We start from the raw sequence: 15343 nt of genomic DNA on the forward strand, positions 1-15343 counted from the left end.
AAAATGTTGTGTTTATTCCCTCTTTCTATCCCCAAGCATGGGCATGGTCATGGCCTGAAATGCCATGACAAGGGCAGACAGAATGTATAAGCAAGTACTTACCAGTATGTGGCTCATACCGTTACTGTCCTTTTTCTTTTTTTCATTATCTCTGACAAGTGAGTCTTTACTGGAACTCTAAATGAGAGCTGATTTCTACCAAAAAATGTACAGTAGCCTGTTGAATTACTATTGAAATGCAACAGACTGTGGCTAAATCTACTGTCTTTGAGACTGTGGGAAATGGAGTTTCCTAAAGCTCATAAGGTTAATATTACTTGCAGTAAGATGATTTTCCCAGAGATGGTGTTTTTCTATGGAATACACTAGATTTATGGCACAGTTCCAATCTAGGTTTTGAATTCTTTCTACAGACACCCTCTTATAACTTTATGAATCAAAACACAAATTCAGAAATTAATGGAAACATGAACCTAAAGATCACAATTCCAAAAGCCAGCTTGTCTTTTCTTGTCATTCAGAAAAAAATAAATTACTCTCAGTGGGAATTTAGTTTAATTTACTGCTCAAGTATTCAATTCTAAGGATTAATGACTCTTTAAATGGATTCTTTCTAAAGTAGTTCATAAAAAATTTGTTGGGAGATTATTAAGAAAAATCAATAAATTAGATATGATACAAATGTAAGTAAAATGGTCATTTCTTATTTGAGAAGGAAAAATAGCAAGGAGCTGATCTACTTCTTTTCTTGTGAGTAAAAGAAAAAAAAATCTTCCAAGAATTGCAATAATATCGATTCAGGGATTCATATCTCCCAAAGACACTAATTGCACCTTTTCTTTATTTTTGCTCTTGAGACAGTGGAACAAATGTGAAACAAGAACTGGAAAAGAGAGATGCTGATTTGTGTTTGTGTTTTCCTTCCTGACAGCTTTTCCTGGTGCCAACAGGGAGGAAGTGTAAAAGATGTATTTTAGCAAATAGAAAAACTGTAGGCTCTAAAAATTATTACCAAAGGGTAGTACTAGAAAAACAGAGAAAAGTAAACCAAATGACATAATACTCCTGGTTACAAGTTTCTATGAATTAAATAAATATTAAATACATAGTATTAGATATTTAGAACAAATAATCTTTGAGATCATTAAAAATTTCCTTTACTCTGACTTAACATTAATTTTTCCTTACTAATTTTTTCTATGTGGCTTTAAAACAAGATGTTGTATATATGTATTTATTTGTATTTGTGATATGTGTAAGAGGTATTCAAGATAGTGCCTAAGAATGTGGGCTTTAGAGACAACTTGGATGTGAATCCTGGCTGTGCCATTTGGTAAGTTTGTGACCTTGGACAAGTGATGCTACATTTTTTTGTCCAAATGGTCTCATGAGTAAACTGGATTCATAACAGCAGCTACTTTATGGTGTTGTTCTAAGGAAAAAATAAGTTAATATGGTGGCCTAAACCAGGTGCATGAACACTTCAAAGAGTGTGGGCAGTTTTACAGGAATCACTTTCCAGATCCTGAACTCAACAGGGTTGTGCCTGAGAACTTGTGGCTGGAAAAGTGGTCATGTTAGAGCATCATGCCTGTTTTCTTCTCTTTTTTCACAACTCTTCTTTACCACATTCCGAAATAAGTACATTTCTTACCCTTCCAGAGTCTTACTGTGCTGCTTTCACTTAAAGTATAAATCCTCCAGTGCTAAATAAAGTGACTACATGAAATAGTGTTAGTTCAGATAGTGAGTGGCACCAATGAGTAAAATTATGTTTTTTTGAAAGTCTGGTGATTTCCAGTTCTCTGTCTTCAACAAAACTGAAGGAAGACCTAATAGAGTTTTCAGCCGATAGATCGTTAGAAATAATTAAGGATAATAAGAACAGAGGATTCTTCCATTCCTATCTACCTCCGTCTGTGAACAAGTTTCTTAGCTTATGTGTCGTTGGTCACAATTTTAAAAATTATTTTAAATAAATAAACATATTATTTGTGTACACACACACGAATATGTATCTATTGAATTGGGTATGGTAGGTATCAAATTGCTTTATGACCTAGCCTCAGAAGGCAGACGGCATCCCTCTATTGTAGTCATAGCCCACCCATATTCAAGGGGAAGATACATAGATTCCAACTCTTGGTGGAGAGCTGTGAATATCACATTGTGATGGAGCTTGTTGGGTTGGATGTATTTTTGCAATCATCATTGAAAAATACCTCATATTATGAAGGGGGAAATTCTACAATTTTAAAGTTGCAAGCAGTTTTTTTTTTTTTCTGTAAATGGAGAAGTTTGAATTTACCTTTGAAGTCAGCAACCTTTATTTTAGACAAGAAATCTAAACAGTTTAATAGGGCTTTTCCTATGGGAATCCAATATCCCATTTTGAAGCGAAGAGATATAATACAGTGAGCAGTGAAATTGCTCTGCATTATAAATGAAAGTTTCTTTTTTTTTTACTTAAAAATGGAGTCACATCTCTGAAGTCCTTTCAGAATGAAAAACTCCCTGTTTTCTCCTTTTCTGTAGTCCTTGGGGAGTCCTAGTCTTAAATTCTGGGCAGGAGGGTCATGCTGAAGGACACATAGGTCAAGAGCTAAATCTAATGTGGCAGGGGGCTGGGGACTAAAAGAGAGATGTCCATAAGCACTTGCATTGGAATGGTTTGACCAGGGGATTCTAAGTAGTAGTTATATGTAATGTCTGGTTTTGTGTTCTTTGATAATTCTGTCTTCTGATATCCCAAAACTTCAGTAAAATTTTGGTTTATGTTACATTATATTGTTTTTTTTTTCCTTTGTAGAATTAAGGGGATGGGTTTGTGTTAGGATAAACAGCTTGTCCTGATTTCCCCAGGATTTTCTGGTTTAATACTGAAGTCCCATGTCCCAGGAAACTCCTCAGATCCAGGCAAATAAGGATGGTTGGTCCCTCTAGCTGGAGTCTGCACTTGAAATTACTTGTTGGGAGTGAAGGGTAATAGCTTAGAGAAAGCTGGTTACAGGTCAGTTAGTGGTAACCTTCAAAGAGGTATGCCATATCTTCTTTGCTTGAATCAGGCAGCAATTTAGGTATCTAGTAAACGTTAAGAAAAAGTATCCAAATCTTAGAACTAGGTAAAAGAGATTACTAGGTATCTTTTCAGTGTCATGCTAATTATTGTCTAGCTGTTCCACAGAGGTATTATCTGAGTCTCTAGGAGTGAATAACTTTGTCTTTCTTGCTATTTTAATATTGATTAGGATATTTTATATCTCTGTAGAAATTATTAACTTGTAGAAGCTGACGCACATGATTATTTTCTGATAGCAATACAAATGAATTTTGTTTAAGGGATGAAATGATTTCTGGCTTGTAAAAAAGATGAACCTCAGAAGTTGTACTTTTATTGCCCTGTAGGATATTAACTAGTTTTGTATTTAAATTAGCGTTCTTATTTTACTATCTTTTCTATAAACCACTATAAATACTCTGATTTTTTCCAATTCTTTTTCAACCAGCCTCACCATCTTGCCGGTTCCCTCATTAATGAGGTAAAAAATACTTGACTTTATTTGGGTGAGTGATGCTTTTATTTTTTTGAAAATCATATTTGGATATTAGAGATTTGTAGAATGTGTTAATATTCCTTAAAAATATCCTAGAAGGGACTTCCTTGGCTGTCCAGTGGTTAAGACTTCACCTTTCAATGCAGGGGTGTGGGTTCGATCCCTGCTTGGAGAGCTAAGATCCCACATGCCTTGCAGGCAAAAAACCAAAAAACATAAAACAAAAGCAATATTGTAACAAATTCAATAAAGGCTTTAAAAATGGTCCACATCAAAAAAAAAATCTTTTTTTAAAAAAATATCCTAGATGGGGCTTCCCTTGTGGCACAATGGTTGAGAGTCCGCCTGCCGATGCAGGGGACACGGGTTCATGCCCCGGTCCAGGAAGATCCCACGTGCTGCGGAGTGACTGGGCCCGTGAGCCATGGCCGCTGAGCCTGCGCGTCCGGAGCCTGTGCTCCGCAATGGGAATGGGAGAGGCCGCAACAGTGAGAGGCCCACGTACCGCTAAAAAAAAAAAAAAAAAAAAAAAAAAAAAAAAAATCCTAGAAATTCTTGGAGGGAGTGAACCTGTAAAAGTCTGGGTTTACTACATCCTTTCTGCCTCCCAGGGTTGGGGAGACAATGAATATGATGAAGAGATGGGGTGTTCCTACAGTTGAAGAAGCCTTTCTGTCCCTCCATCTTCACTGTCAGTCCCCCCAGCCTTCTTCCATCTCCCCTATCTGCAGAGTCCCTCCTCTTAGTCAGTGGATTCTATTTAATATGGTGGGGTGAGGGATGGTGCAGATTCTTCAGAACATTCAAATCAAAATATCTTCCAGTCAAACCTTTCTCTTACCAAGATGGACCTCTTCTTAATGCTTATTTATACCACATTATGATCCCCAAAGAGTCTCTGTTACTTTCCTCAGTCTCACCAAAGATGCTTTCCTAGCAGGAAGTTGGCGATGGAATCAGAATCAGAAGCAAACTATATACACTCACCTATATGTGTATGCGTATATTGTATATGTTGTCAGGGTCATAAGAGGAAAACATAACCCAGAGACCACTCTACAGTTTTTTTTAAAGAAGTTAATACCAGGAATTGGTCAAATAGGTTATGGAAACCAAACAGGGGACAGTGAGGCACTTCAGAAATTAGCAACAGAAGGAAGCTGCTCCACCCCTGGAGGGAGACAAGGAGAAGGCAGTGTTCCTGAAGCCCAGGGGCTGGAGTTAAATGGCAGAAACTGGATCGATGGGGAAGATGCAGCTGTTGCCAGAGAACTGCCAAGGCAGAGAGAGAAGGAGAGAAATATCGTGGTTTCTTCCTTCCTCCCACCTTCCCACTGGCCAAACCTAACGGGGAGCAGTGGATTACAAAGCCTGAGACTTGTAGCCTGCAGGGCCAGCGCCCTTGCGAGAAGAGAATAGCAGGCAGAGGAAGAAGGAGAGAGGAAATGGGCCAATACCAGTACATTGTGTGGTCGGACACATAATAGGCCAACAAATGTTATATTTCTGTTCCTTCCAATTTTGTTTCATTGGCCTTTAGGTTCTTTATCTCACTACTAGAAGCTGTAAAGAAAAGTGCTTTTATAACATATTCCAGGATCTTGAATCAGGTCAAAAACTTTCTAAGAGTACAAAGGTCTGTCCTGCGCTGAATTTCTTGAAAATATCTGTATTTGAGGACAGTCAGCTTGGTTAAGCTAAATAAATGGTCACTCTCTCAGATCCTGCATTTACTTCAATACTTTTTCAGTAACTCTCTCTCTTGCTTGGCCTCCCAAAGATCTTCTTTCTCTATTTATGACTCATCCCCAAGAAAAAGAGAACTTTTACCATTGATTCCTCTTCCTCTAATTCAATTGTTATCCTGTTCACACATACATACAGAAAACACTGGGCTTTGTGGTGGTACTAATTCCACCCCCCTTTGCCTTTGAGTTCTGAATACATTAAAAAAGATACAGAAGTGCAACACAAAGTAAAATACCAGCTGTACTACTGGAAAAGCTATATTGAAGAGCATAATTGGAACTTGAAAGTGAAATATACTTGTTCTTTCCACTGAATTGAGCTTACCATGTCATCATAGGTAGAGAGAACAGATAACTGCAGCCCAGTGTCCTGCAGGTTCAGTGTCCTTCCCCTATTTTCACCAGTTTGATAAATTAATCCTCCTTCTTGGGGGATAATCAAATAATGTGGTGATGGGAGTGACCAGAAGTAATCTTCAATGTTTCTTTCTGAGGAATATAGGAGACTTCTCTTTTTGTAGAAATGAAAGAAGAAGAGTAATAGATGTTTCCCCCAGTCAAATTACCACCTACATAAAATGTCAGTCAATCAGTTAAAAGCTAATTGTGGGCCAGTTTAGCCCCATTGGTTACCAATTTGTATGTAATCAATCCCTGCCTTAAAATTGTGCACATCAGGTATTCCTGATTAAAAGAATTTTAAAATACCGATTAAAATTTTTTCTTTAAAAATGTTTTGCTTTAAAACTCAAGTTTTACGAATATATTATGCACTGTTATAAAAGTTAGCATGGTATAAACAAAAATATACTGTTGTACCCTGAGTATAATCAGTAAGTCCAATTCAGCTCTCACAGAGTACTGGAGACATAATTAGGAACATTAAATCATTTTGTGGTTGAAAATATTTTCCTGAAAGAAAGGTAAGTAAAAAATGTAACAGCATGTTGAAATCTATTTTAAATGTCTAAATACTTTCTTTTAAACTTAATATAAAAATGAAAGTATCTGCCCACTAGATGGCGGCAAATTATATCTTTTAAAACGGCACTTCTGTTAAAGTAGAGGGGAAAGGAAGTCCCTGCTGGCAGTCAAGTTGTTAGGGAAGAAGTAGGAATTTAGACAGAAACCATGACTTGTAAAATGCACTGGCAAGTCAGATAAATTCTATCAACCAAATTGTGATTACAGACTATCTATATTGGTCTCCTAAGGTTAAATCTTTTTAACCCCAATTCCTTTGAACACATATGTTCTAAGAAAATAGCACAGAACAAACTGATCCAACTCCCCACAGTCTTCTGAGTTCTGAAAATACAGTCATTGACTGTGACAGAGACTGGCCCAATTTACAGATTCTACATAATGTTTGCCAAGATCACCCATGACTAACTCTTGCACCCCAAACCCTTTCTGTACACTTCCCTACCTCCCTCCTTTTGGTATTCATTCCCTCTTGCTTCAGTTAGACTTATAGAGGTGTTCCTGGTCATACTGGCTGATGAGCTTAAAGCTCATGTATCAATGAGACATGCTATTATCAAACTTACTACGGAATTATTTTCAAAGTTGCTATAATATTGAAATAGATTTATTTCAGTAATGTAAGTCAAATGTTGTCAATAGGGAAGAAGCAAACCATTAAATATACATTCTGACGAAGACTCTCTCCTTGACCAAACTTTACACAAGTTCCTTTGTAGCACTCTTTTCAACTAGTCTAAGCCACTCTTAGTAAAGAATCTGCTAAGTCATCATTCTCCACCCTTGATATTTGATCACTTTTGGTATCTCATCAAGTTCCTCATCTGCACCTTTGATGTATAAATCCTTGGCCTTCCTTTAGCAAGAATCTTGTTAACAAGATACCCTTGATGCCTCCTTGGTAATTTTCCAACCACTGACACCCTTAATCTACTCTTTGGATATAAATTCCCATTTGTCTTTGTCGTATTTGGAGTTGAGCTCAATTTCTTACCCCTATTACAGTAGTCTTGAATAGTCTTCCTTACTATTTTAACAATTGTGACAATAATTGAATAGTACATTTTAATTTTTTAATGTTTTACTTGTTTTCAAAAATTGCAATCTAGCAATTATTCTGAATGGCTTTAAACCTAAGTTATTTTTAAAGTGCTTTATTTCTAACAGGCATACATTTCTTTTTCTTCACCATCTCTCTTCTCATTCAGCTGTATATTACTTCACTCATTGACCTCTTAAATGATCTTCTAGTATCTTCAACTCCAATCCACTCAATCATCTTGAATTCCTAGGCTTCACTAGCTAATTAATAAAAAATTATATTCACTTTAACATAACACATTCTTAATCGAAGGGTCTCCGCTCTCCCAGATACTTCTGAGCACCTCTATTTCCACAAAAATGTCAGTCAGGGAGTCATTCCCAGGTATCTACATATTCTTTTTTTCCAGGTCCTTCCCTGTCAGAGTAGTTTGCTGTTCTTAAAGCTGCTTCAGGGGACTTCCCTGGTGGCACAGTGGTTAAGAATCTGCCTGCCAATGCAGGGGATGTGGGTTCGATCCCTGGTCCGGGAAGATCCCACATGCTGCAGAGCAACTAAGCCCATGCACCACAACTACTGAACCTGCGCTCTAGAGCCCATGAGCCACAGCTACTGAGCCCACATGCCACAACTACTGAAGCCCACACGTCTAGAGCCCATGCTCCTCAACAGTAGAAGCCACCACAATGAGTAGCCCGCGCACCGCAACAAAGAGAGTAGACCCCCACTCGCCGCAACTAGAGAAAGCCGGTGCATAGCAACAAAGACCCAACACAGCCAAAAATAAATAAATAAAATTTTTAAAAGTAAAAATAATAAATAAAAGTCATCCAGTCTGTGTTTAAAAAAAAAAAATCTGCTTCAGGAAACCTTAAAACTCATTGTTACAACTTTTTTTTTTTTTTTCGGTACACGGGCCTCTCACTGCCGTGGCCTCTCCCGTTACGGAGCACAGGCTCCAGACGTGCAGGCTCAGCGGCCATGGCTCATGGGCCCAGCCGCTCCGCGGCATGTGGGATCTTCCTGGACCGGGGCACGAACCCGTGTCCCCTGCATCGGCAGGCGGACTCTCAACCACTGCGCCACCAGGGAAGCCCTCACTGTTACAACTTTTAAGTTTCTTTCTAAATGTCTTAAACCTCATCTGTAATGTCTCTCACAGAAAACGTCAGTTTAGGCTATTCTGCTTCTTGAGAACATTATTACTTATTCTGCCACTTCTTTAAGGATAAGCTCAAGTGTTGCCCTCTCACTGTAGCCTTTTGTGAGAACATCTGCTCATAGATTCCCCCCTCAATTAAGTCAACTTCTATCCATTGATTGAGGTCTAACTTACAGAGGGCTACACATAGTAGGTACTTTTTAATATAAATGTTCATGATTCTAGTAACTTGATAAGTAATTATATTTGTTTGAATATCTACAATATGCCAAGAACTGTGCTAAACACTTTTAGTATGTTGCTTTTAATATTCACAATAATATATTAAATAGTATACTATCCTTCCTTTACAATTGAGGAACTAAGGGTCAGAATGTTTAAAAGACTTACCCCATACGTAATAACTAAGCAGAAGAGCTAGATCCAAAGTCTATGTTTCATTCACTATACATAATGCTTCTTTCATGCCACCTACCATTGTTTTCCTTTGGGTTTAAAAAATTATTTAGTGCTTCATTTATCCAGCAGTCACAGTCAGACTTCTAATCTCAGAAAACTAAAGAGATTCATGGGAAGCCAAAAAAAACAGTAAAATTTAAAAACCTGTAATCATTGAGAAAAGCAGTACTTTTAGCACCTACATTTTTTTGTTTGTTTGTTTTGTTTTTTTGTGGTATGTGGGCCTCTGACTGTTGTGGCCTCTCCCGCTGCGGAGCACAAGCTCTGGACGCGCAGGCCCAGCGGCCGTGGCTCACGGGACCAGCTGCTCCGCGGCATGTGGGATCTTCCAGGACCGGGGCACGAACCCGTGTCCCCTGCATCGGCAGGCGGACTCTCAACCACTGCGCCACCAGGGAAGCCCAGCACCTACATTTTTAATATTTTTAGTGGTACGTTGCATTTATTTTCAGTGCAGAAACTGCAGATCTTAAATTTTGTGTAGAATATGTAATAAGTTTGATTACATAATTATGGGAGGCAACATATTAGAAACTGTAGCAAAAAGTCACTACTCTTAAGCAGAGAGGAAGCAAGAATCATTTACCAAGGCTAACCTAAGCAAATGACGGCAATTTACTGAAGGAGCAAACAGTTCTATATCCCTTAATAACTAAGGTCATTTCTGTATTAAACCACTTTACAGTAATTTGTACCATCATGTATATCTGCTTTATTGACTCATTTGGCAAAAAGAGTTTTATGAATTACTCTTAACAGGTTACTTTAGTGAGTAGTTCTTCCTATATACAAGTTTAGAGGTTTTAGCTGAAATAAATATTATATGGTGTATATTTAGCAGCACCTCATAAACATTCATTGTTTAATTCAAGCTGGTCTCGAAATATCTTAAGCTGTTGGATTGCTGAATTTATCAGGGACTGCTTTACTTGACATCTATATTTCAACGCCTATATTGAAATTTTATGCAATAGTCACTTGTTAACTTCTAGAAAATATGCAAAAGGATTTTAATATCCATACTTTTATAGATTCAAAGACAGTTTTCTCACATTTAGTATTTCCAAAATTGGGATATGTTTTATAAGTCTTATTTACATTTTCTATAAAAAGCTGTTTTAAATCAGTGATCTGTCTTTTAGGAAAATAGTCTACATATGAAGATGTTCATTTCAGAATTGTCAGAGCAAAAATTGGAAACAAGCCAATTTCATCAATATGGGAGTGCTTAAATAAATTATATTAAATTCATACGATGGAATTCTATGTAGACATTGTACCACCATATAAAGAGAATCAACGTGGATTGTTGAGTGTGATGTTTACTGAGGTTAAATGTGCAAGGCAAGAAAGAGCTACTATTTCTTCTTAAAAACTTAGGCTACAATTCTTGTAACTGAGTGGCAGTGCCCCATTAGGTAATAAAAACCTTGTGATTAGACACTTCTCCACTTGAATAAGCACTACGATTAAAAAAGACACAACTAAATTATTTAGCTTGGCTTTAAAAAACAAATTTATTTATACAAATGGAAAAAGCCTCATTTTATAGTAAAATATAACAGATATAGAATGCCAAAGCATCAGTTAAATAATTAATAACTAAAAGAATTATTGTTAATTCTGTGATTTAAATAAATTCTAGTCCTAAAATTACTTACAGACTTAACTTTTTAAAACTAAAAGGAACCTCTGTCATTGCACTCTCCATTACAGTAGTTATCAGCCGCATGTAGCTTATTGAGCACTTGAAATGTGGCCAGTACAAACTGAGATATGCTCTCAGTGTAAAATACACACTAAATACTGAAGATTTAGTAGGAATGAAAGAATATAAAATATCTTATTATAGTTAATGGTTTTAAAATATTGATTACATGCTGAAATGACAATATTTTGAACATATTTGGTTAAAGAAAATATATAATTCAAATTAATTTGACCTGTTTTTATTTTTTATGGTGGGCACTAGAAAACTTTTAATTACACATGTGCTGACATTTTATATCTATTGGACAGCACTGCTCTAAAACTTTTATTTCTTAGAGACTTGGAAACTTCAAAGGTCTCAGTTCTGGCCAAAAGTAAAAAGAAGTTAGTAAGGAATCATTTATTACTTCTTTTTGATGCTCCTTTGGACTTAAAAAAAAAATTGTGATCAGAATAACAACCACAAAAAAGCCACGGGCAGAACTTCCCCGAGGACTTCATCTATCCCTCAGGATGCAGTTGTGCTAATAAGGTGTCATTGCAATGACCTTCTAACATATGCTGTCTCGTACAGTGAAAGGACATATCACTTTATGACTGTCATCTACTGCTTTCAGTAGTGATTTCCAGACTTAACATTCGTAAGGGGCTAAATCTTTTTTTTTCTCCATGGATACTTTAAACATCACTGGGTATTTAAAATATGGCTACACGATCATACAGTTGTATCCTTGCATAAAGGATTACTCAGATGACCTTGGAAGCAAGTCAAAGATCAATAAATCAGAATCGGGAGGGGAGATCATCTGTGTCAGTTTCCTTGATAAGGTACTAGTGCTACCCAAGTAAGTAATGCAGTTGAGAATCTAGAAATATGCAGATATTAAAGGGTAAAATGTTATTTATAGAATCATAGCTGGAAGTTTAATACTTCTAGCTAAAAATGCTTCTTATAAAATCTTCTGTTCATGGAATGAATGTTCTTTGTTTTCTGCATAGGTTTCCCAGGGTAAATCAATCCAAGGACAATATTTCTCTGGTTTTATCTTTACCCTAGTAATATGCTCCATGCTCCTTTAAAGATTTCCCTAAGTATTACTAATAGTTTCCATTGGTTGTAGTCATTGTCTTCCTGTAGCAGCCAATTTTTAATTAGTTAATTAATTACTAATCAAATCTTAATAAAATTCTTTAAAGTGCTAAGCACTGTTCCCTCAAGATGTGTTCAGTTTGGTGGAGAAATATATATACAAATAACATGAGATGCTTGTTTTAATGGAGATTTATATGGTCAAAGTGAAATTGTAGCATGAAGTCTTTGGGAAGTCACAATGAACTGAGTAGAACTGGAACATGAAGACCAAAGTCATAATAAAGTCAGTCAGAAGGCAGTAGTCAAAGCATGAAGAGCCTTGCAAATTTCATCCTGAATAATCACAGGTTTCCAAATAGTTTTTGAACTATGGAATCCTTTATTCAAATAAAATATTACATAGAGTCTCAGAGGGTAAGACAGGTAAATAGATTGCAGTACTGGAAATCCTCTTCTAACACTGGGTCTGAAGAGTTCCCAAGAGTTAGGAAGAAAAATAAATTACAGATGACTACCAAGACTTCAGACTGAGAGGGTGATCATTGTATATGTATTTACGTATATTTGACAAATTAAGTTTCTTAGTATAGGCAAAATAACATTTCCATTCACCAATGGGCATATAGCTCTGCTGAAGAAAGCCCAGCCTCAGGTCAATGGTGGTGTCTCTGGTACCTTCCTCCCCAATTCTTCTCGGTGATTTTTTTTCCCCTGGTCTACCAGCCCCAGTACCATTTTAGCAGCACAAAAACTTGTTGAAGAGCTGGATTGTTTTTGATAACACAACGTCTAATCCAGGGGAGGAAAGATAGTTTCATTTCTCCTGGAAAGTCATCCTCCCCATACATATGTCCTGAATAACTTGTATTTCTGCCTAAGAAAAGAAAACCGATAATAAATTGCATTTTTACATAAAAACACACATTTCATATCCTGGTAATATTCTCTTACATTCTTTCTTTTCAGAAGGATTTTTGTGCCTGGGAAAGTACATTGTTTTTTCATCTTGCTTTTTCATCCATTTGCTGCTAAGTGAAGTGTTTTACACATAGAAATTATTGTCCTGGAAACTCTATCCCTAGTTAAAAACAGAAAGGATTATTATTTTCCTCCCTAAATAGGGGAATGGGAAAATGATTTACTTTCCCAGGTACAAAAACAACCCTACTCTAATGGAAAGGAAGTTTCTTTTTCATGTCTTCTGATTTCTCCTGGTCATTTAACAATTTTCAGGTTGTTTCTAGCGAGATCATCCAGTTCAAAAAACACCACGATAAAATAAGTCTGGGTAAACTGGGAGACAGTTCTACTGTCCCATTATTGAACATTTCTCTTTCCTTGCTTCCTAATGAGAAAGTATTAAATAAGTAGTAGCATCCTTTGATGCTAGTGGATCAAAATATCTAATGGATCCTTTGCATTAGAGTTCCTCTGGCGGCCCCTGTCTGTGTGAGCAGTTATCAAAATCTAGTCGTACTAGCTTTCGCCCCACCCCCCTCCCCCTCCCCACGTGGAAGCAAAGAAGGAAACAGCCCTGTAAGCTCTCCCAGGGCAACTGTCAGCCTCCCCGTGGGACGTTTGCCTCCTGCCCAAGGAGAAACGTTCCCTCTGGAGGTTTGGGTGGCCACCAGTTCCCCGACGTCCGGGCCCAGCAGGCTTTTCCGCTGAAGCAAGGAGAGCAGGCCGCACCGAGCCTGTGGGAACCAGCCCACGGCCCGCCCCGCCTGCGCCGCCCAGCGTCAGCCACGACCCCTGCCTCAGCGGGCCGCGGCGGAGCCATGCAAGAAGCCCTAGTGGAAGTGGAGCCCCGGGCTGCGCTGGCCCAACCTGCCGAGAACACTGTGCCCTCGGAGGCCGAGGCCGGGAAAGCCAGGGGAAAAAACCCGCTCTTCAGGATCTTTCCAGCTAACCTAATCAAGTTCAGAAGGTTCAGAAAAAGAGAAAGAGACCAGGCTGGGTCCACGCCTTCCAGTATCAAGAAGGTACGGGAAAAACAGAAAGAGAGTTTGGAGGGGCCCTGCGGCTTGGGCTGTATGACTTTTCCCCGCTGTCAGCGTTTTAACAACATCCGTTGCTTCCTGATTTTCTTCTGCATCCTGCTCATCTCTCAATGTAAGCCTGACGGGGGGCTGGGTAGAGGAGAGGTGGTTCTGGTGCGGGCCAATGCGGGGCGTCAGAGGGTTGCCTACGTTGGGGAGGCGGAAGAGGGACGAGGTGCGTGGGGAGAGCTACGTGTGGTGTGGTGGCCCCGCTTCGTGTGGCGGGACTCTCCAGCGTCCTCAAGGTACGTCTGGAATCAAAGCTGGTTAAACGGGCCACTGCCTGGTTTACTTCACCTCATCAGGCACCTGATGGACATAATCCCCCCTCCGTGTGTGAAGGGGGCCTGGCCTCCAGAGAGCCTGATGGAGGGAGGGTGGCGTTGAGTCGTTGAACCGTTGTTTGGTCACCAGCCCTGAGAAGCCCTGTCATTCAGGGCTGAATCACTTGGGAGATTAAAATAAAGTCGAAAACAGTATCTGTGATCACCAGGTTGTTTCTGCTTCTACCCACAATTTTGAGACACATTGGCCAAGCCACTTGTCTCCTGGATCTTGTTTCCTTATGTGTGGATTGAAGAGGTGGAGTGGGACCTCAAACTATATCAGAGAAACCAAACTCAAAGGTGTTTATCTTTGCCCACACAGTTTGAAGAAGAGTGTGAATTTGAATGCCTTTAGAGAAGACATATATTTTCTACTTGGCCACAGCCCTCACCGCTCCCATTACACCTAGATTCTTTACTATCCTGTTTACACTGATGATATTGGAGTTTGCCAAACATGATCTGTTTTTGCTCTAAAATGCTGTGACTAAATAACTTCAATAAAAAGGCTATATGTGATAAGTACCATATGAGAGGAACAAATAAATAGTCATCAGTTTGTCTTGAGAAATCATTAAAGAAGTTTCTTTGAGAAAGAAGCATTTGAATTATGCCTTGACAAATAGGTATAGTGATAGCTGGGGATGTAGAATATTTATTGAATAAGGAAATGAATGAAAGAGTGTTTTGGTAAGTAAACACTTAATTACAGGAAAGCCTTGTTTTAGAATGGTGAGTGACAAGTTTGGCTGGATGATGGTTTCACCTAACCACCCAAACAGGTAATTATATTTATTTTATTCATCGTGTCTCCCCAGGACCTAATATAGTGACTGAGGCAGAAAAGACAATAAATATGTATTGAATACATAAGTAAATTAAAAAAGAAGAAAAAGACAAATTGTGGCCACATTATGAAGGTCTTTAAATATCAGACTGAGAATTCTGAAAGGATACTAAAAGTTGATTACTTCCCATTAATGTACTGGGTTAATAAGTCAGGTGCTTTACAAGCATCATCTCAATATAATCTCCCTATTCGGTGGGTAATGTGGAGCCAGTGAACGTTTTTAACAAGTGGTTGCAGTGAATGGTTTTTAGCTCTACTGCTTATTAACTGACTTCATACGGATCATTAGCACAGTTTGGGTATAAATACTGAGTCTTTCATTCATAAATGAATTTATGAATTTATTTAAATGAATTCTTCATTTTCCATTTATCAA

General features: G+C 38.2%; 1 protein-coding gene across 1 annotated transcript in view; it reads left to right on the plus strand.

Annotated features, from left to right (window-relative positions):
* Positions 1–11328: 11328 nt before the first annotated feature.
* SLCO6A1 (solute carrier organic anion transporter family member 6A1) overlaps positions 11329–15343 on the plus strand; it is a 98428-nt gene continuing 94413 nt past the window's right edge. Inside the window, exons 1-2 of the mRNA XM_004281328.1 lie at positions 11329–11487; positions 13177–13864. Coding sequence (XP_004281376.1) covers positions 11329–11487; positions 13177–13864 — 847 coding nt within the window. The remainder of the gene's footprint in view (positions 11488–13176; positions 13865–15343) is intronic.

Source organism: Orcinus orca, chromosome 3 (assembly GCF_937001465.1).
Source record: "Orcinus orca chromosome 3, mOrcOrc1.1, whole genome shotgun sequence".
Lineage (NCBI taxonomy): Eukaryota > Metazoa > Chordata > Mammalia > Artiodactyla > Delphinidae > Orcinus > Orcinus orca.